The sequence below is a fragment of the Bombina bombina genome, chromosome 1 (genome assembly GCF_027579735.1).
Source record: "Bombina bombina isolate aBomBom1 chromosome 1, aBomBom1.pri, whole genome shotgun sequence".
Taxonomy (NCBI): domain Eukaryota; kingdom Metazoa; phylum Chordata; class Amphibia; order Anura; family Bombinatoridae; genus Bombina; species Bombina bombina.
This window is the reverse complement of record NC_069499.1, coordinates 985092326-985116098: the sequence shown is the minus strand read 5'-3', so window position 1 is coordinate 985116098 and position 23773 is coordinate 985092326. Positions and strand designations below refer to the sequence as shown.

Genomic DNA, 23773 nt, shown 5'->3' with positions numbered 1-23773 from the left:
TCCAGTCGAACACCTTGCCATGTGTCAAATCCCTTTTTAACTCTTTTAAAGGGACATTCCAGAACCAATATTCTAGAGCAATTTCAACTTTTACTTGAGTGCAGACTATAACTTTTAACTTGTAATATCATCACTATTTAGCGCGGTCGCAATATCCATTAAAAGTATAGGTTGCAAACTTGCGATAGAGCGATGTTGGCCGCACTAACCCTTCTATGGTAAATGTCATTTGTAATATCAACATGCACGCTAATGGTAATCGCACTTGTAATCTAACCCTTAGTGTTTAAGATTCCTTTAAACAATAATTTTAATTCAGAGTATATGTACAATGAATAACTTAATATATTATTTATTAATTATCAAAAATGAACATGTAAAAAACAAGTAAAAAGATCAGATTTAATTTGTGCTCAACTTTCAAGGTTTAGAAGTGTAATTTGAACTACAGTATATTTTGCAGTTTTTCGGTCAAACACATACTACTGTCAATAAAGAAATGTGTTTTCTGATGGATTAGAATAGCTGTGCCGAATTGTCACAATGCAAAGTATAGGGGGTACATACGTGGCTGAAATTAATTAGAAAAATTTTAGGTTTTCTTGGGTTGATTAATAGACTGGAATGGGCTCAATTCAAAAATCAGAATCAAAAACATAAATTATTCTTACCTGATAATTTCCCTTTCTTCCATGGGAAAGTGTCCACAGTCGCCTTCATTACTTATGGGAAATAAGAATCTAGCCACCAGGAGGAGGCAAAGACCCACCAGCCAAAGGCTTAAATACTCCTCCCACTTCCCCTATCCCCCAGTCATTCAGCCGAGGAACAAGAAACAGTGGAAGAAGCATCAAGGTGAAAAGGTGCCAGAAGATGAAACAACAATGCCTCCAAAACGGGCGGGGGGCTGTGGACTCTTTCTCACAAAATGTTTGTATGTTTTTCTTCCTAATGGGAAAGAGTCCACAGTTGCATTCATTACTTATGGGAAATTTATACCCAAGCCAAAGAGGACACAGAATGCCAAGACGGGAGGGTAAGAGGCGGACCAATGAAGGCACCCACCGAAAAACATATTCCCAGAAAACAAAGTCCCGTTTCGTCCAAAAACCAGGAACAACAGCATTGAAATAAAAAAAAAAAAAACGACCTCGAAGACGCAAAGTCACCAAAGGACCTGGACAGTTATAAACGAGTATATGCAACCAAGACACAGGCCTTGAAGACCCCACTCTCAGGGGCAACAACCCAGTCACAGCCCCTGAAACCGACAAGGGGAACCTGACTAACAGGATAGAAGACAAACTCAGGTCTTCAAGAAGACAACCAAGATCCGCTCGCTAGGCTCACCTGAACATATGTCAGGACAGAAAGAGACAGCAGCCGAAAACAGGAAAATGACCATAGAGAAACAAAGGATCCCAAGGACCGACGGGCGCAGAAACTGCTACACAGCGTGGACAAGCAGCAACCACCAATCAGGATCGCAAAGGGAAAATTCCTTACCACAGCCAAGACCCACCCCCAGGCCACAATAGACTGAGGATGCCTCACAAGCTAGGAAAAACTTCCACAGCCGAAGAAGATCGAGAAAAAGATGATCATGCTAAAGGCGTGAGAGAGGAAGCACAGCCGCTATCTGAAGGAACACAAAACATCACGCTCCTTTGCAACCTAGAGGGTGTAGCCCAACACAACACCACTACAGGCAGCAGAGCAGCCGAAACTCATCCGAGAACCATCCTCCCAACAACCGAGAAATCCCTAAGGATCCCGCTCCTCCAGAGGGAGCAAAGAAACTCCTCTAACGGACCCTTAAAGTGTGCTAGCGACCAAGGTGCAAAAGCATCAGCAGAGTAAAACTGCAATCCTACCGCTCGCTAGGTAGCGAAGCTAACCAACAGGCTTTTACAGCTGAAAATAAAGCCCCACCCCCGCATATGGAGAGGGAGAGAAAAACAACCAGGCACGCGTTGAAGAAAAAACGACCATAACCCAGGGATAATTCCCACAAACCGGAGAACAGGGAATCCCAAAGGGCAAGCCCAAAAGGCAACATAAATGTATTTAAACCAGTTGGAATCGAACCCCAAACTGAAAGATACATAGATGGCTAGATCTAAGTCGAGCATCCGAGCTAACAGGATGGATTCTCTGAAAAACACTAAGTACCAACATGACCCTTCCTTCCACGGGGATCTACCGATGAATACATAGGCACTGAACGCCCTAAAGAGAAGAGAGGCGACAGACCCAAAAGGCACCCCCTGCCAGGGGAGTCTGCCACAGGCCATAGGAGAAAAGTCGACAGACTATCCAGAGCCCAACAAAAAGGGAATAAGATCTATGAGAGCCAGCCTCTTAAGCCCCCACAACAGCAGCAAGGCAACTAATGTGCACCCACCATGTGCCGAGCAAAGGTCAGCAGAGACAAGAAATGGAAAGGTCAAGCAGGCTAGAGTCAAATACTAGACCTAAGGAGGACAATAGGGCAAATAACCCCTAAGAAAGGAAGGCCCAGAAGCCCGAACTCACCACAGGTACCCAATCCGCCAACAGTTCCAAGCTCCCCAAAGAGAACATGGAACCCATCCAAACCCAACCCCTAACACCCAAGGGGTTAACAGGGACAAGGAGAGATAGTCAGAACTTGGACTGACAGAACCCTAGACTCCCCTCCCAAACCTACGCTGAGATCCGAGAAGAAGGGGTCAGATTCCACTAGTCAGGAGCCGACACCCCACGCCCCAACTGGACGAACATGCTGGCAGACTAACACGTCGAGGAAAAGGAAGCCCTCGAACAGCAAGCACAGGACGACACAGGATATATACTGCAATAAAACACGCATCCCGAGTCCAAGAAGAAAAACCCCAGATCAGCAGTCACAAGGCACGGGATTCCAAGGACCAAGCTCACCTCGGTTCCTGGCCCCTAAGGGGCAGCCAAAACAACCGAAACGCTAGTGACAACACCGGAGAAAACCAGGGTGAGCCCCAACATCCAAGATCCCATCAGAGCATCAAAAGCTCCAGATGCGGGGGCTTGAGTAAGTAGCCACCTCAGCATGACCAGACCTATACTAGCCACGCAACTGCACCTAATCTCTAGAAGAAATGCTAAGGGCAGTCCAAAAGGCCAGAACCGCACGCAGCAGCAAGGACCTCAGCCCTCAGGCCGGGGATGCGAAGGGACGCAGTGGAACTCCACCGCCCCATGTCTCTGGAGCAGAGTGACACGGCCAACCCAAACGCTCCTGACATCCAGACCCGAACATCGCTATGTAAAGTGTAGTATATAAAAACAAACAACAAAATCAAGTGAACCAGTAGGTCCCGCCTGACCAGCCAGACGCAATATGCGTCACTAACAACAGTGCACACAACCAACTCCGGACGAATCTGGTAACGACTTCTGTGGAAGAACTAAATCCAAGCAATCCCAGAATTCCTATAGGAAAAAAATATAAAGTAAATAATCCGACTTGGATAAAATAAACAAGGGCACCCGAAGGCATCTGCCCAGAAGAAACTATGTCTCCACAGGACCTGCCAAACAGAGACCGGAACCCTCAGAAAAAGAGGCTGGGAAAGCTCATAATAGACCGACCGGAGGTAAGATTACCCCCATCATCTATTCTGAAGAACCGTGCGAGAACTGAGAAGTCCCCAGAAGATAAAGGAAAGGATCCCCCAATAAATCAAAAAGACGTCATAGTAGGACACGCAGCCACACAATCCTATAACGAAAAGAACATGGGGGAACAATCACCCCTGGGGGGAATATTATAGTTCCATTCACGGTCTGAACACCCGGGATAGACAGGCAGGCAGACACATAACTGCAAGGAAGCCTCGGCATCTTGCAGACGAATCAGCGCCAATAAAATATTAAAACGAAAATGTCCCGCCATCTCCGGAGGAAACAATCCACCCTGCACAAAGGAGACATCAAAGTCAGGTTTATCTGCAAAAGCAAAAGGAGTGTGCCATTGGGAAGGCGCCTCCTGAGGAACAGAGCCCCCGGAGGCCGATGGCTTAGTAGACCCAAGGTCCCCCAAGCCAGAGGGACCCGGCAAACCATGCAAGAGTGGTAGACTTGCGACAACGGGGCCAAACGACAATCCTCATCCGAGGACGACTCATAATCTGACAATAGTCCCGCCATCAGAATCCTCCATGGCTAGGACTAATATAAAATGCACAATATTGGAAAAAAACGACTGGCACCTGACACACAATGGCTGGGGCACTCACCGCCTTCTATGACCAGATCTCAGCGGAGCAGACTCTTTCCTCCGTCACTACCCAGTCAGGAATGTGTAAGGGGAAGAAACCCCGCCCAAGCGTAAACACGGACGGTCAGCAGATGCCCCGCGAAATCCAAAAAGCGTGGCACTGAAAGGCGGCAAAACTAGGCCCACATAAAAGGATAAGCAAGTCTAAACAAACAGGCATATACCCATAACCCGAAGGTTTTTAGTCTTAGGACGTGCAATCACAAGCCCTGAAAAAACCCACTATGCCCCGCATAGAGTAGCGCTACATGTCTCAGCTTCAGAGCTCGTACACACATACTCAATGCAGGTTGAATCACATAAGAAACATGATAAGAGACCTCTTCCCCATTCACCAATCCACCCTAAGGAGTAAATATCCCTTGATTCCAAGATCTGTACTAAAGGTGCCTCAGCGAGGCCCATACTATACTGTCATAATAAATCACATTACAAACAATGTAATAAAATGAAACAATCTTACCGGAATCTACGCTGTGGAACAGGAACACGGCCCTTCAAGTGTGACGAATAGTGGCAGCGCCTCCATCATGGACTCGAGAGAAGACAGCAGGTAGCGAAGCGAAGTTCGACAATGCCAATTTTATAATTATCACGCTGTTATAACGAGTCGGGATGGTGTCGCAGGGGAAGCTCCTACTGCATCTCCGTACTCGCCCAGGCCCTGCATGAGAGGCTAACAGGACTACTTAAAACTCCTGTCCCATGTCAAAGGGTAGCACCCTCCATAAGAGACATATTAAAATTAAATAAAAGTATAAATAAAAAAATTTAAAAAAATTCTAACACTTCTCTGCCAACCTCCTGGGACGAAAGGCAAAGAATGACTGGGGGATAGGGGAAGTGGGATGAGTATTTAAGCCTTTGGCTGGTGGGTCTTTGCCTCCTCCTGGTGGCCAGGTTCTTATTTCCCATAAATAATGAATGCGGCTGTGGACTCTTTCTCATTAGGAAGAAAAAGATCACAAGACCATTTCATGTTACTGCAATAAGTATAGTTCAAGACATTGTATATAGTATATTTAGGGCCTTATTTACTTGCTAAAATGTGGGTTTTATGTACACATATTTACTATGTTTCATTGCTTAATAAAGAAATAATGGAGTCTAATTAACTGGCACAACAGTTTCACTTCAACCCTTCTCTGAGATGCTGGACACTTGTCCAATTTCAGTTTGTAAGAAATAATTTCCCTAAAACCCCTAGGAAAGGAGAGAGGGCGAGGGTTGTTGTGGATTATCTCCACTAACCTACCTAATGTAGACCCAAGTAGAGTAATTAAAATTTAACACTTTATTAACATATATGCAAAGACAGACAATTTACTTAAATTGGACCATAGTAAAGAAACAGGTAATCACCAATTGTTTCTATATTTAGTCAAGGTAATAGTCCAACACTAAGATAAAACCAATTAATAAAAATAAGGGCAGTGTGATCAATTGGTGACTAGAGCAGTTATAGTAGAATGAATCTGAATGTGTGGAATAAGGGATTTAGGGGTTTGTAAACCAAACACACACACACAGGCTATGCGCTCAAAGGCGTCGTCCTTCCTGCGTACAGCTGGGATTCAACCCAGTCAGCCGATTTCTAACTCAAATCCCTGCGATAAACCACACTGTATTCATTCAATTCAATATATATGATATTCACACTCTAGGCTCGTATAGATAGGAATGCTCTATCAAATGTAATATGAAAAATAGCGCAAATTATCATACAGAATTATTACAGAGTGTACGTTTTAACCATCTTTCAATCCACAAGGCGGCTTAACCATATAAGTTTAAAATAGCTCAATTAGCTAAGAGAATATTCAATTTAGTTCTATGTGCTTATCGTCACCCAAGGAACTATCCTCTATAGCACTCGCTGTATCACACTATTAAGATGTACACTCTGTGGTTATATGCGCTGTTGCGCTAAATTATAATACGCTCATATTACTTTCAACAAGCCTAGACTTCAAAAACTGCTCATACACCAAAGTTTGAACACGCCCACCGACGCGTTTCGTCACTGTGTGTGACTTCGTCAGGGCTTAGGGCCGGCCCAGCCTCCTAGCCCGTCTTTTATGATCAGGGGTTGCCGTGGTAACGGCTTGTGTATAGCGGAAGTGTTCACCGCCATAGCTAAAGCAATCGTATGATACAATCTATTATTCAAATATTAAACAAGTATGTATTTTTCGTCAAAGTGTTTTTGTCCACTATTTGTTTGTTGGGGGATTTTATTATAAAGATCATTATTACTGTCAGTTCAGACTAAGTAGATGTGGTGTTTTTGTATGCATGTGTAGACCAAATACATAGTATCACATGTCTTCCTACATCATATAGTCTTAACTGCCTCTGTTTTAATCAGCGCATGTTCACATTAACATCTATACTGTCCAAACTCAGTAATGATCGATATTTATTTCAATATTGTATTATATACTATTGTATAACAAACATATTATCTTTCCTTTTTGTTCTCATATGTATCGATTATTGAAAGGTTAATTCTAGATTTCTGTAAAGCACTTTCCTTTTCGTTCTTATATGTATCGATTTTTGAAAGGATAATTCTGGATTTCTATAGAGCACTTTCCAAAAACGTCGATCTGATAAAACGTAGTACTAGATTAGATCCATTTCATGTTTGCATTAGAGTATATAAATACAATAATTAGTGTCAGAGAAAACCTCCTAAAGGCAGAACTTTACTCTTGTCTGTCTTTTAACAGCAAAGGTACACGTTTCTTTATAGAGATGGCTAGTTTTTGTAGTTCTCTGTTTTTGTATCTACTGTTAACTAGAGATAATCAGTGTTGGATCAAAAAAGCCAAAAACAGTCAAATTCAGCATAGTAGCAGGGTAGTTATTCAGATTCCTGTTTTACGTTGGTATTATTAGTCACGATTTTAATTTGGTGTCACAGGAATTGTACTTACATTGATATTTTAATATCACAATGGATTGATACAATTTTTGTCATAGATGCAAAGAATCACTATGTGTTGCACTAAACGTGCTATGTATCTAAACACTTTCAGAGATACTTGAAAAGGGGAGAAAGAGAGAATCACATCTTAGGTATTTGATTTTTGCAATGCTGAGAGGTAGAGATTAATACCATTGTAAGATTAATTTTCCTGACCAATGGTATATTAGTATTCAGGTATTCTTTACTTAAAGACTTTCTCTAAAGGAAGCACTTATAGGAGATTGCCTCATTCAAACCCTTTGGTGATGCTGATTTTAATTTGTGTATCCATCTGCATTCTTTCTGCAGTAGCAGTTTGTTTACATCTCCCCTTCTGCCCCTCAATTTAAGTTGTTCGATGGCAAAAAAGTGTATCTGATATTTGTCTTGACTGTGAACTGTGTTCATATGTTTAGCAATTGGTACATTCCTGTCCCATTTAATGTCACCTAAGTGTTCTAGGACTCTTGTTCTTAACTCCCTTGAGGTCTCTCCCACGTAAATTAGGGGACAGTTACACATGGCAACATATAGTACTCTTTTAGTTCTACAATTCATGAACTCTTTTATTGGGTAGTTTTCCCTGTCTGTGGGTGTACAAAATTCTTCATTGGAGACATGTTTTTACATGCTTGACAGTGACCACATTTATAGTACCCTTTAGTGTCTTGAAGCCATGTTTTCTGTTGGCTTTGTGCAAAATGACTTTTAGTAAGGGTATCTTTAAGGTTATGTGATCTCCTGTTGGTTATATTTGGTCTCTCTGCAATTACCTCTGTTAAGTCAGGGTCCTCTTGTAGTACGTGCCAGTGTTTTTGAAAAATATGTTGGATGCTACTATGTTTCTCATCAAAAGTGCCTATAATTCTAATTTGCTGACTAGCAGTATTTTTATATGTGTCACCTTTCTCTTGTAACAATGGAGGTCTCTCTAACATCTTCGCACGTTGATATGCTTTTTTAAGGCATCTGTTGGGGTAACCCCTTTCTTTAAACCTTTTTCTAAGTTCTTTGGCTTCCAGTTCAAAATCCTCTAATGAACTACAGTTGCGCCTAGCCCTTAAGTATTGGCCAAATGGAATGCCCATCCTTTGACTCTTTGGATGGTAGCTCTTCCAATTTAGGAGATTATTTGTTGATGTCTTTTTTCTAAATAACTTAGTACTGAGGGATCCATCAAGCTCTTTTTTAATCTCTAGATCCAGAAACGAGATACTAGTTTCTTCAATTGTTGAGGTGTAATGCATACCATGAGAGTTGTTGTTCAACCAGAACATAAAGTTTGTAAAATCATCTTTTGAGCCTGTCCATAGTATTAGGACATCATCGATATAGCGAATGAATAAGTCCATATACTTCATAAATGGTTTAATTTCTTCATTTAGGATGTATGTGTGTTCAATCCATCCCAAGAATAAGTTTGCATATGTTGGGGCACATTGCTGTGCCCTTTTTCTGTAAGTACACTTTATTGTCGAAAAGAAAGTAGTTGTGTTGCAACACAAAATCTAACGGCTAGATTTAGAGTTTTGTCGGTAAGGACCCACGTAGCTAACGCTGGCTTTTTTCTGGCCGCACCTTTAAAATAACTCTGGTATTGAGAGTCCACAGAATGGCTGCGTTAGGCTCCAAAAAAGGAGCGTAGAGCATATTTAACGCCACTGCAACTCTCGATACCAGAGTTGCTTACGGACGCGGCCAGCCTCAAAAACGTGCTCGTGCACGATTCCCCCATAGGAAACAATGGGGCTGTTTGAGCTGGAAAAAAAACTAACACCTGCAAAAAAGCCGCGTTCAGCTCCTAACGCAGCCCCATTGTTTGCTATGGGGAAACACTTCCTACGTCTGCACCTAACACTCTAACATGAACCCCGAGTCTAAACACCCCTAACCTTACACTTATTAACCCCTAATCTGCCGCCCCCGCTATCGCTGACCCCTGCATATTATTATTAACCCCTAATCTGCCGCTCCGTAAACCGCCGCTACTTACATTATCCCTATGTACCCCTAATCTGCTGCCCCTAACACCGCCGACCCCTATATTATATTTATTAACCCCTAATCTGCCCCCCACAACGTCGCCTCCACCTGCCTACACTTATTAACCCCTAATCTGCCGACCGGACCTGAGCGCTACTATAATAAAGTTATTAACCCCTAATCCGCCTCACTAACCCTATAATAAATAGTATTAACCCCTAATCTGCACTCCCTAACATCGCCGACACCTAACTTCAATTATTAACCCCTAATCTGCCGACTGGAGCTCACCGCTATTCTAATAAATGTATTAACCCCTAAAGCTAAGTCTAACCCTAACACTAACACCCCCCTAAGTTAAATATAATTTTAATCTAACGAAATTAATTATCTCTTATTAAATAAATTATTCCTATTTAAAGCTAAATACTTACCTGTAAAATAAATCCTAATATAGCTACAATATAAATTATAATTATATTATAGCTATTTTAGGATTAATATTTATTTTACAGGTAACTTTGTAATTATTTTAACCAGGTACAATAGCTATTAAATAGTTAAGAACTATTTAATAGTTACCTAGTTAAAATAATAACAAAATTACCTGTAAAATAAATCCTAACCTAAGTTACAATTAAACCTAACACTACACTATCATTAAATTAATTAAATACAATATCTACAAATAACTACAATGAAATAAACTAACTAAAGTACAAAAAATAAAAAAGAACTATGTTACAAAAAATAAAAAAATATTTACAAACATAAGGAAAATCTTACAACAATTTTAAACTAATTACACCTACTCTAAGCCCCCTAATAAAATAACAAAGCCCCCCAAAATAAAAAATGCCCTACCCTATTCTAAATTACTAAAGTTCAAAGCTCTTTTACCTTACCAGCCCTGAACAGGGCCCTTTGCGGGGCATGCCCCAAAGAATTCAGCTCTTTTGCCTGTAAAAAAAAACATACAATACCCCCCCCCAACATTACAACCCACCACCCACATACCCCTAATCTAACCCAAACCCCCCTTAAATAAACCTAACACTAAGCCCCTGAAGATCATCCTACCTTGTCTTCACCATACCAGGTTCACCGATCGGTCCTGGCTCCAAAATCTTCATCCAACCCAAGCGGGGGCTGGCGATCCATCATCTGGCGGCCATCTTGGATGACGTCCCTTAAAGGAACCGTCATTCTTCAGTTGGACGTCGCCGGATGAAGATGGGTCCGCGGTGGAGGTCTTCAGGATGGAGCCGGTCCTCATCGGATGAAGATAGAAGATGCCGCTTGGAAGATGATGGTTGCCGGTCCGGATCTACTCTTCTTCCCGGATAGGATGAAGACTTTGGAGCCTCTTCTGGACCTCTTCAGCCGCCGGATGATGGATCGCCAGCCCCCGCTTGGGTTGGATGAAGATTTTGGAGCCAGGACCGATCGGTGAACCTGGTATGGTGAAGACAAGGTAGGATGATCTTCAGGGGCTTAGTGTTAGGTTTATTTAAGGGGGGTTTGGGTTAGATTAGGGGTATGTGGGTGGTGGGTTGTAATGTTGGGGGGGGGGGTATTGTATGTTTTTTTTTACAGGCAAAAGAGCTGAATTCTTTGGGGCATGCCCCGCAAAGGGCCCTGTTCAGGGCTGGTAAGGTAAAAGAGCTTTGAACTTTAGTAATTTAGAATAGGGTAGGGCATTTTTTATTTTGGGGGGCTTTGTTATTTTATTAGGGGGCTTAGAGTAGGTGTAATTAGTTTAAAATTGTTGTAAGATTTTTCTTATGTTTGTAAATATTTTTTTATTTTTTGTAACTTAGTTCTTTTTTATTTTTTGTACTTTAGTTAGTTTATTTCATTGTAGTTATTTGTAGGTATTGTATTTAATTAATGTATTGATAGTGTAGTGTTAGGTTTAATTGTAGGTAATTGTAGGTATTTTATTTAATTAATTTAATGATAGTTTAGTGTTAGGTTTAATTGTAACTTAGGTTAGGATTTATTTTACAGGTAATTTTGTAATTATTTTAACTATTTTGTAGTAAGATAGAAGACAGCGCCTCATTGTGCAAGTAGGTCTTGAATGTAAAATTCACAGTGGAAGTGGAGAAAAAAGGAAATATACTCACAAGAGTATTGGCACCCTTGTTGAAAGTGGTGCGAATAGGCGGGCTGACGTTTTTACAGCAGTCAGTACGCTGTGCCGGATGGCATCCGAGATCTTAAGTGGACGGCTGTGGGCTCTCCTCAGTAATCCGAATCCAAATCCTGTGTAGCTGTGCTGTCAGAAAAATCAGCGTGCAGCCGCTCCCTGCATGCAATCAATGCTGCAAACTGGAAATGAGCAAATGATCCTATGCAGAGCTGATTTCGATAAAAAACTCTGCTAGTAATAAAAATGGCTTGGCGGGCAACCATAAAAAAGCCACAGAATGCAAGGCTTCATATAAAAGAATAAAAAACACTCATCACAATAAAGTGTTTTTTATTCTTTTATATGAAGCCTTGTATTCTGTGGCTTTTTTATGGTTGCCTGCCAAGCCATTTTTATTACTAGCAGAGTTTTTTATCGAAATCAGCTCTGCATAGGATCATTTGCTCATTTCCAGTTTGCAGCATTGATTGCATGCAGGGAGCGGCTGCACGCTGACTTTTCTGACAGCACAGCTACACAGGATTTGGATTCGGATTACTGAGGAGAGCCCACAGCCGTCCACTTAAGATCTCGGATGCCATCCGGCACAGCGTACTGACTGCTGTAAAAACGTCAGCCCGCCTATTCGCACCACTTTCAACAAGGGTGCCAATACTCTTGTGAGTATATTTCCTTTTTTCTCCACTTCCACTGTGAATTTTACATTCAAGACCTACTTGCACAATGAGGCGCTGTCTTCTTTCTTACTACTTCTAGATTTTGGGTCCTGATCAGATACCGCCAAGACCAGCTGCCGTTTGCTCTTCAAATATTCCTTTCCTCTGAATATTTCTACTGAGACGATAAAGACCTTCAGTATTTGACTTTAGAAACACCTCCGTTTCCAGTCTCCAGTGTTCAACTTATATCACCACTTCTGGGACTTTTTCACGATAAGCTTCTCTCTTTTTCACATGTTTTAGAGTTTATACTATAGAGATTATATATGCTAAATTTGTTTTATTCACAGTTGTTTATTCACTACTGTTGTTTTTTAATTGTTTTATTTGGTCACTTTGCACTAAGGTATATACACATATATACATTGTTATAGAATAGGGTTGTTTTATATACAAACAATCCACACTGTTTCACTTCAGTTACTTCACCAAGTGATACTCTTTAACTATTATAGAAACAGCACTGCACTACATTATTTGAAGACCAATTAATTTGAGTTTGAGTTTATAATTTGAGTTTGTTTTTTTGCCTTCACGCCATTTTTTGGTGTTTTGTTTTTTGACACATACCTCAGGCGCACGCTATTACCATTTTTTTATATTTGGTATTTTTCTCCATTTTAACTATTTTAGCTATTAAATAGTTCTTAACTATTTAATAGCTATTGTACCTGGTTAAAATAAATACAAAGTTACCTGTAAAATAAATATTAATCCTAAAATAGTTATAATATAATTATAATTTATATTGTAGCTATATTAGGATTTATTTTACAGGTAAGTATTTAGCTTTAAATAGGAATAATTTATTTAATAAGAGTTAATTTATTTCGCTAGATTTAAATTATATTTAAGTTAGGGGGGTGTTAGTGTTAGGGTTAGACTTAGCTTTAGGGGTTAATACATTTATTAGAATAGCGGTGAGCTCCAGTCGGCAGATTAGGGGTTAATGTTTGAAGTTAGGTGTCGGCGATGTTAGGGAGTGCAGATTAGGGGTTAATACTATTTATTATAGGGTTAGTGAGGCGGATTAGGGGTTAATAACTTTATTATAGTAGCGCTCAGGTCCACTCGGCAGATTAGGGGTTAATAAGTGGAGGCAGGTGGAGGCGACGTTGAGGGGGGCAGATTGGGGGTTAATAAATATAATATAGGGGTCGGCGGTGTTAGGGGCAGCAGATTAGGGGTACATAGCTATAATGTAGGTGGCGGCTCTTTGCGGTCGGCAGATTAGGGGTTAATAAGTGTAGGCAGGTGGAGGCGACGTTGTGGGGGGCAGGTTAGGGGTTAATAAATATAATATAGGCGTTGGCGGTGTTAGGGGCAGCAGATTAGGGGTACATAAGGATAACGTAGGTGGCGGTCGGCAGATTAGGGGTTAAAAAAATTTAATCGAGTGGCGGCGATGTGGGGGGGCCTCGGTTTAGGGGTACATAGGTAGTTTATGGGTGTTAGTGTACTTTAGAGTACAGTAGTTAAGAGCTTTATGAACCGGCGTTAGCCCAGAAAGCTCTTAACTACTGACTTTTTTCTGCGGCTGGAGTTTTGTCGTTAGAATTCTAACGCTCACTTCAGACACGACTCTAAATACCGGAGTTAGAAAAATCCCATTGAAAAGATAGGATACGCAATTGACGTAAGGGGATCTGCGGTATGGAAAAGTCGCGGCTGAAAAGTGAGCGTTAGACCCTTTTTTGAGTGACTCCAAATACCGGAGGTAGCCTAAAACCAGCGTTAGGAGCCTCTAACGCTGGTTTTCACGGCTACCGCCAAACTCCAAATCTAGGCCTAAGAGATCAATCACAAAATCATCAGCTGTGCACCCCTTTGGATTGGTCATTTTTAGAAAGAATTGAATGACTTGTTTACCCAAAGAGTGTGAAATGTTTGAGTATAAACTCTCCACATCAATACTAGCTAATAGCGTGTTCTCATTTACATGGATATTTTCCAAACATTTAAGAACGTCCTTAGTATCTTGGACGTATGATGTCAATGTATGTACATATTCTCTCAGTTTCTTATCTACAAAGATGCTGACTTTCTCTGTCAAGCATCCATTTCCAGACACAATTGGTCTTCCTGGGGGTGTCGATAGATCTTTATGAACCTTTGGCAGGCTATAGAAAGTTGCTACTCTGGGCTTTAGATCACACATATATTGGTATTCAGCTTTTGTAATGATTCTTTCACCAAACCCTAGATCTAATATAGATTTAAGTTCTTTCATGTATATTACTGTTGGATCATTGGGCAAGATTTGGTAATTTTCTGTATTAGTTAGAATATCAAGACACATTTTCCTGTATTGGGTATTAGACATGATAACCAAATTACCACCCTTATCAGCGTTCTTAATTGTTATATCTTTGTTATTCTTAAGTTCAGTTAGTGCTTTTCTTTCCTTAAAACTAAGGTTCTTTTTAGTATTACTTTTGCAATTCAGAGCTTCAAGTTCTGTGGTTACCAATGTCATGAATTTGTCTATAATAGGATATTTTGAGATAGTGGGCATGAAGGTACTTTTTGGTTTGACAACACTACTGGTTTGAGCAGCGTTAGTGTCTTCATTCTCATCTAATAGTGTTTTCATTAAAGTAACTATTTCTTGGTCCTCTTCCTCCACCCCCATATCTGTGAGGCATGCTTTATTCGCCTCTTTATGATATTTATGTACTGCCAATTTTCTGGCAAACAAATGTGTATCTTTAACCCAACACTGCCCTTATTTTTATTCATTGGTTTTATCTTAGTGTTGGACTATTACCTTGACTAAATATAGAAACAATTGGTGATTACCTGTTTCTTTACTATGGTCCAATTTAAGTAAATTGTCTGGCTTTGCATATATGTTAATAAAGTGTTAAATTTTACTTACTCTACTTAAAGGGACACTCAATCAAAATTAAACTTTCATTATTCAGATAGAGCATGCAATTTTAAACAACTTTCCAATTTACTTCCATTAACAAAATGTGCACAGTCTTTTTATATTTAAACTTTTTGAGTCACCAGCTCCTACTGAGCATGTGCAAGAATAAGTGTGTATGCATTTTTGAATGGCTGATGGCTGTCACATGGTACGTGTATGCATTTGTGATTGGCTGATGGCTGTCACATGGTACAGGGGGGAGTGGAAAAAGACATAACTTTTAAAATTGTCAGAAACAAAATCCACTACTCATTTGAAGTTCAAAATAAGTGCTATTGCATTGTCCTTTAATCTAATAGTGCCTAATTCAGCACTTGGCTTTAATGTCACAAACCCTTTGAATTTCCCTAACCTACCCTATAATGTAGACCCAAGTATTAAGGTAGGTAGTGCCTTATGCTCGTGTATAAAACGTATTGAGAAGAAGGACAGAAAAAGGGGGCATAATATGGCACACTTATGGGGAGATAACCATAGCAATTTGTGAATGTGTGGAGTGTAGTGATTTAAAATTTAACTTTTTTATGATTCATGTGTAAAAAGAGAGTGGAATGTTCCACTAATAAAATTAAACAAAAATAAATATAAAATCGTGTCAAAATACAAATTGACACACAAACTCCTCTCAGAATTTGGTGCAGTGATCGGTCTGCACCGATAACCAGACCCCCTAGCAACTATCAATTTACAGACTCCGTAATAGTGTCAATATATCTAGCTAGAAACCCACAGTTAATATATCAGAATGAGATTGTGAAGAAAAGGACACCACAAAGTGTGTGTGCACATAGGTGTGGTTCCTAAAAAACTCACAAAATAAGATATATGTACGTCACGATAGTCAGACAATTACCCTTTCATGTTTAGTGTCAGGTTAAGCCAAAAACAACTACTATTCCCTATTTGTACATATTATTATTATTCTTTATTTATAAAGTGCCAACAGATTCCGCAGCGCTGTTCATAGGTAACAAAGATAAAAGGACAGTACAATATGAGACACCAGACAAAATGTAACAAACAAATATAGGGGGAATTGGGAGCCCTGTTCCTGTGGGAACTTACAATCTAAATGGGTAGGAGGGTGAAAAACAGGAGGTGGGGACTGCAAAGGTGGGAATGATGTTAGTGTGAAGTTAGATGAGGGCAACTATTAGGCAAGTGGAATTCATTAGTTACTGATTTGGTTATAGGTTTCCCTGAACAAGGTGGTCTTTAGGGAGTGTTTCAAGGAGGAGAGGTTGGGGGAAAGTCTGACAGCTCGAGGAAGTGCGTTCCAGAGGGTTGGTGCCACACGAGAGAAGTCCTGTAGTCTAGCATGAGAGGAGGTGATGGTATAAGAGGCAAGGAGTAGATCGTTGTTGGATCTTAGGGGACGGGCTGGAGTATATTTGTTGATGAGTGAGGACAGGTATTATGGGCTGCATTGTTAAGGGCTTTGTAGGTCAGAGTGAGAATTTTAAATTTAATTCTGCTGTGAATGGGGAGCAAGTGAAGGGACTCACAGAGGGGTGCGGCAGATACAGAGCGTCGGGAGAGGTGGATTAGCCTAGCAGAGGCATTTAGGATGGATTGAAGGGGGGAGAGGTGGGAGAGAGGAAGGCCAGTTAGTAGGTTGTTACAGTAGTCAAGCCGGGAAATTACTAGGGAATGGATTAGCTGTTTAGTAGTTTCAGCACTCAGAAAAGGACGAATTTTGGAGATATTGCGTAGGTGGTTGCGACAGGATGAAGAGAGCAATTGGATGTGGGGTATGAAGGACAGATTGGAGTCGAGTGTAACTCCTAGGCAGCGGACTTGGGGTGATGGGGAGATAGTGGTGTCACCGACAGTGATAGTAAAGTTAGAAACTGGAGTAGAATTAGTTGGGGGGATTAGAAGAAGCTCAGTCTTGGACATATTGATTTTTAGGTGGTGAGAGGCCATCCAGGAAGAAATGCCAGATAAGCAGTCGCTGATGTGGGAAAGGACAGAACGAGAGAGTGCAGGGGAGGATAGGTAGATCTGAGTATCATCAGCATAGAGGTGATAGTTGAAGCCATAGCTACTAATAAGTTTACCCAGTGAGGAAGTATAAATAGAGAAGAGTAGAGGGCCTAGAACAGAGCCTTGAGGTACTCCAACAGACAGAGGCAATGGAGAGGATGAGTCGCCAGCAAATGAGACAGAAAAGGACCTATTAGAGAGATAAGAGTGGATCCAGGAGAGGGCAATGTCACAGAGCCCAAGGGAGCTGAGAGTCCGTAGGAGGAGGGGATGGTCAACAGTGTCAAAGGCAGCAGACAGGTCAAGTAAGATAAGTATAGAATAGTGGCCATTGTTATTAGCAGAAAGAAGATCGTTAGTAACCTTGGTGAGGGCAGTCTCAGTTGAGTGTTGGGGACGGAAGCCAGATTGCAGGGGGTCAAGCAATGAGTTGGAGGATAGGAAGTGTGTTAGGAGATCGAAAACTAGTTTTTCCAGGACTTTAGAAGCTAGCGGAAGTAGTGATATGGGGCGGTAGTTTGCAGGAGAATTGGGGTAGAGGGAGGGTTTTTTGAGGATGGGGGTGACCTTTGCATGTTTGAAGGATGATGGAAATGAACCAGTAGTAAGGGATCGGTTGAATATGTGAGTAAGAGCTGGGGTGAGGGTAGAGGACAGAGAAGGTATTAGATGTGAAGGGATAGGGTCAAGGGGGCAGGTAGTGAGGTGTGAGGAAGATATTAGGGAACTCACTTCATTCTCAGTGGTTGGGGGAAGGTACTGAGAGTGTTGGAGGGGGTGACCGGGGGCGGAGATGAAAGGTTGCAGTCTTGTGGTGGGATGTTACTTCTGATGGTAAGTGTTTTGTTGAAAAAGTAGTCTGCCAAGTTTTGAGTACTAAAGTCAGATGAGGGGGGTGGTGCAGGTGGATAGAGGAGAGTGTTGAAAGTGGAGAAGAGATGTTTAGGGTTTGAGGAGTGAGAAGATATGAGAGAAGAGAAGTAGTTTTGCTTGGCTAAGTGAAGGGCAGAGGAGTAAGAATAAAGAATGAACTTATAGTGTAGGAAATCGGGTTCAGAGCGGGATTTCCTCCAGGCACGTTCAGCAGCACGGGAGCATTTTTGCAGATAGCGTGTTTGCTGAGAGTGCCAGGGCTGGAGCTGATGACGTGGGGTTTTGCGTATTTGTGGAGGAGCAAGGGTGTCGAGTGCAGAGGAGAGAGTATTGTTATAGTGGCTTGTAGCAAGGTCAGGGCAGGATACCGTGGAAGTGTGGGGAAGGCGTTTTTGAATAAGGTTAGAAAGTTGGAGAGGATCCACAGTGTGCAGATTTCTACAGGTGCGGAGGCGGGGGGTAGAAATCAGCAGATATAAGCAGTGTGACTAGTTACCGTGTTTAGATTCTAGCAGGTAGAAATGATTTAGCTAAAATTGTATTAAGTACCGTAGTCTGTACTGAATAGGTAAAATATCGTAATATGTACTAAGTAGGTAACATGTCATTACCCTGTAACGAAGCAATTGCCAAAGTGGCCCACAATTTAAGCTAAACCTTTAAACCAAATAATAAGCAAAGTCTTTAGTAAATTGCCTTAAAGGCCAACAATTAAACTAGAGGATATGAACTGGCAGAGAGGAGCAGCGCGAACACCTGACGCGCATTTTGCAATTGCTTTTTCAGATGCAGGGACTATTGTCAGATTATGAGACGTCCTCGGACAAGGATTGTCGTTTGGCCCCTTTGTCGCAAGGGTAATGACATGTTACCTACTGAGTACAGATTATGATATTTTACCTATTCAGTACAGACTACGGTACTTAATACAATTTTAGCTAGATCATTTCTACCTGCTAGAATCTAAACATGGTAACTAGTCACACTGCTGATATCTGACTTAATATGTACAAATAGGAAATAGTAGCTGTTTTTGGCTTAACCTGTCACTAAACATGAAAGGGTAATTGTCAGACTATCGTGACATACATATCTTATTTTGTGAGTTTTTTAGGAACCACACCTATGTGCACACGCACTTTGTGGTGTCCTTTTCTTCACAATCTCATTCTGATATATTAACTGTGGTTTTCTAGCTAGATATATTGACACTATTACGGAGGCTGCAAATTGATAGTTGCTAGGGGGACTGGTTATCGGTGCAGACCGATCACTGCACCGAATTCTGAGAGGAGTTTGTGTGTCAATTTGTATTTTGACACGATTTTATATTTATATTAGTGGAACATTCCACTCTCTTTTTACACATGAATCATATAAAAGTTAAGTTTTAAATCGCTACACTCCACACATTCACAAATTGCTATGATTATCTCCCCATAAGTGTGCCATATTATGCCCCCTTTTTCTGTCCTTCTTCTCTTACAATACCAATTTCAGTTTGGTCAAAGAATATTAAATACATAATATCTCACACTCTTAGTTGCCATTAGGCAATGGCCTTTAAAGTAATCAGTAGAAATAGACTTAACACAATGGGTGTTTTGTTATTTCTTTGTATTCTAGGTATCAGTATCTGAAATCACAATTAAAATATATAAGTAAAGAACCTATCCGTATCTTTTCCCGAGAGATGTAAAGTGGGCTGAGGATTCCCAAAATGAAGTTTTTGATGAGCCTAAAGTTGATACGACCCACACTCCAGGAGCTGTCCACAAGCAGAACAATATCCCATTCAGATGTAGAGTCACACTGAAACACCAGTCCTAAAAAAACATTTAAACAAAGACAAACTTGAGAGACAAAAAAATATAGGCGGGATGTGCTAGTTAAGAGAAAATGCAAGGTATTGCATTCAGTATGGTGTGGTAATGAAGACAGAAGCAGAAACCATGCACATGATCAGCATGTGACAGATGGAGCCAATGAGCCAATAAGTGGTTGATAACAGTTAGATGCAAAGGAATGTGTAGGAGCATATATATCATGGGGTAGAAACAGCTAATAAAGAGGTGGTATCAGGCAAATGTTTGTGTTGACTTTGGAGTTAAGTCAAATAGGCACAGATATCTTTAGAATGTGGAGGATAAACATGAGTTAAAGGGACAGTATACACTCATTTTCATATAACTGCATGTAATAGACACTACTATAAAGAATAAGATGCACAGATACTGATATAAAAATCCAGTATAAAATGGTTTAAAAACGTACTTAAAGGGACAGTCTAGTCAAAATGAAACTTTAATGATTCAGATAGGGCATGTAATTTTAAACAACTTTCCAATTTACTTCTATTATCTAATTTGCTCAATTCTTTAGATATCCTTTGTTGAAGAAATAGCAATGCACATGTGTGAGCCAATCACACAAGGCCTCTATGTGCAGCAACCAATCAGCAGCTACTGGGCATATCTAGATATGCTTTTCAGCAAGTGATATCAAGAGAATGAAGCAAATTAGATAATAGAAGTAAATTAGAAAGTTGTTTAAAATGACATACTCTTTCTAAATCACGAAAGAAAAAATTTGGGTTTCATGTCCCTTTAAAAGCTTTCAGTTTAGCTCTGTTGAAAAGGCAGTTGGAAAGCCCACTGCAAGTGGGAAATAAGACACTCCCCCTCCCCCTTCTTTTGCATATGAAAAGACCCTTTACACAAACAGGAGCAAGCTGGAGAAGGTAGCTGACGGTATTCAAATAAAACTTTGGGGCTTGGTTTAGGAGTCTGAAAATCAGAGCAATGTTATTTAAAAATAAGCAAAACTATACATTTTTAAAAAAACAAACTTTATGGGCTTTATAAATAGATCATCTACAAAACATTTATGCAAAGAAAAAAATTAGTGTATAATGGCCCTTTAAGCAAACTAGGAAAAAGAGTTAAGAGCATGTTTATTGTTGTGTGAGGCTGGAGTCACTTAAAGGGCCAGTAAACCTAAAAAATTATGTTATATAATTCTGCACATAGTGCAGAATTATATAACATTATATTAGCGTTAGCTTTATGCAATCTAATATTGCCTGTGTGTCTGACAGCGGGAGCGAGCTGTACTGAGTGCAATGGCGCGGTTGGGCCGGGCTGTGACTAGACAGCTGGCCAGATGCTCTCTGTGATAAAAACAGACCTGCTCAGAAGAGCACAGAGAGCGGGTCTGAAAAACAGTCTTTTTTTTATAAAAATTCACAGGCAATATTAGATTGCATAAAGCTAACACTAATATAATGTTATATAATTCTGCACTATGTGCAGAATTATATAACATTATTTTTTAGGTTTACTGGCCCTTTAAAAGGCTTTGGACCAGATTACAAGTGGTGTGCTATTAGCACGATAACCAATATTGTGCCCCACTAACTTGCGAGCATATTACAAGTGGAAAGTAAACGTGTTTGCTTGAGCGCAAACTAAATGTGTGTGTCTGGTTAGCACAAGTGGAGACCTAGGGGGATATTTATCAAAGGTCTGTAAGACCTGATCCGACAGTGCGGATCAGGTCCGGCAGACCTTGCTGAATGCTCTTGTGAACTGCTGGTGCAACACCGCCCCCTACAGATTCACGGCCAATCATCTGCCAGCATGGAGGTGTCAATTGATTTTCGGCGATGTCTTTAGACCGCTGCTGCATAACTGCTGTTTCTGGCGGGCCCTCAAGCTCCGTCCGGAGCTTGATAAATTGGCCCACTAATGTAAAGAGTAAGAGTAAAAAAAAAATGTACACAAAATAAAGCAAAAATACATTAAAATAAAGTAATACACTTATATATACACTATATGATAAAAAATTATTTCTATAAATATTAATCGTTTCTATAAGAGTTAAAAGGTATATGGTAAATAACAAGGTGCTTGAATGGAAAGGGCTATAATGTATAAATAAATATATGCCTAAATATGAGTCTGGGTGTATATATATATATGTCTATATACAGGTATACCTCACTTTACAGCGCTAACCTGGAGCTGAAGTTAAACCTCCAAGGATTTTGAAACAGAGCTGTACTTATAGTAAAATTGCGAGAAAGATGACTGGCACCATTTTGTTCTGCTCAGTTCGCTCTATTTAAGGCATTACAGTGCAATCTATGTCTCAATGTTGTAGTCTGGCAAATTTTACTACTGTAATTGTCACTATTTTACAGGTATAATTTTTACTGAATACTAATTGAATACTGTGCTGTGCTAGTGCTAAACTAAACTTGGCCCTATTGCACAGCTAATATATGTTAGTTCAAACAGTCTGGCAAGTGAAAAGAAAGCTAAATCCATCTTGCTTCACTTTAAGGCGGTTTTCACATTACAGCGGGGCTCCGGTCCCTAACCCGCTGTATGAATGAGGTATACCTGTACATGTATTTACATATTTATATGTGTATATATACAAATTTATAAACATATATATACATGTGTAAATACATATATGCACATATATACATACTGTATGTGTATTTACTGTAAATATTTAACATTCCAACGTTCTTCACATAGTAGAAAATGTTCTTTGCGTTTTTAAATATATATTCTATATATCTTTACCTGTACATATTTATATTATTATAATTATTATACTTTATTTATAAAGCGACCAACATTTTCCGCAGCGCTGTCCATGGGTACAATTAATTTAAATAAAACAATGATATAAAACTTGTAAGAGACAAGACAAAATTTTACAAACACATACAGGAGGAATTATTCCCGTGGGAATTTACAATCTAGAAGGGTAGGAGGTTGAGAAACAGGAGGTGAGGACTGCAAGATTGAGTAAGATGTTAATGCAGAGTTAGATGAGGGAAATGTTAGGTAAGTGAAATTAATTTATTACTGAGTTGGGTGGTAGGCTTCTCTGAACAAAAAAGTCTTCAGGGAGCATTTAAAAGAAAAAAGATTAGGGGAAAGCATGACAGGATGAGGGAGAGTGTTCCAGAGGGTAGGTGCTGCACAACAGAAGTCCTGCAGTCTAGCATGGGAAGAGGTGATAGTCGAAGATGCAAGGAGCAGGTAATTATTGGATCTTAGTGGGTAGGCTGGAGTATACTTGTTGATTAGAGAAGATAGGTAGTGGGGAGCGGGGTTGGTGAGAGCTTTGTATGTAAGGGTGAGAATTTTGAGCTGTGAATGGGGAGCCAAAGAAGGGACTTGCAGAGAGGTGCAGCAGATACACAGAGTAATGGGAAAGGTGGATTAGCCTGGCAGAGGCATTTAGGATGGATTGAAGGGGGGGGAGGCAGGAAAGAGGAAGGCCAGTAAGTAGGTTATTGCAGTAGTCAAGTCGAGAAATAACAAGGGAATGGATTATTTGCTTTGTGGTGTTAGCGCTCAGAAAAGGGAGAATCTTGGAAATATTGCGTAGGTGGTTACGGCAGGATGAAGAAAGCGATTGGATGTGGGGGACGAAGGATAGATTTGAGTCAAGTGTAACTCTGAGGCAGCGGACTTGGGACGATGGGGAGATGGTGATGCCGTTGACAAGGATAGAAAAGTCAGAAGTTGGCGTAGAGCTTGAGGGGGGAATTAGAGGGAGCTCAGTCTTGGACATGTTAATCTTTAGGTGGTGAGAGGCTATCCAGGAAGAAATACCAGATAAGCAGTCACTGACATGAGAAAGGACAGAGGGAGACAGAGCGGGGGTGGAGAGGTAAATCTGGGTGTCATCAGCATAGAGGTGATATTTGAAGGCATAACTGTTGATAAGTTTACCCAGTGAAGAAGTATAAATGGAGAAGAGTAGAGGACTCAGAACAGATCCCTGAGGTACTCCAACAGACAGAGGCATTGGTGAGGAGGAGTCACCAGCA

The 23773-nt window shown here is 40.5% G+C and overlaps 1 protein-coding gene across 1 annotated transcript in view; it reads right to left on the bottom strand.

The window, feature by feature from the left end:
* The window catches only part of COL20A1 (collagen type XX alpha 1 chain), a 478350-nt gene that overhangs the window by 375934 nt on the left and 78643 nt on the right, over window positions 1–23773 (bottom strand). The window contains exon 7 of the mRNA XM_053708962.1: window positions 19587–19742. Within this exon, the coding sequence (XP_053564937.1) occupies window positions 19587–19742 (156 nt within the window). The remainder of the gene's footprint in view (window positions 1–19586; window positions 19743–23773) is intronic.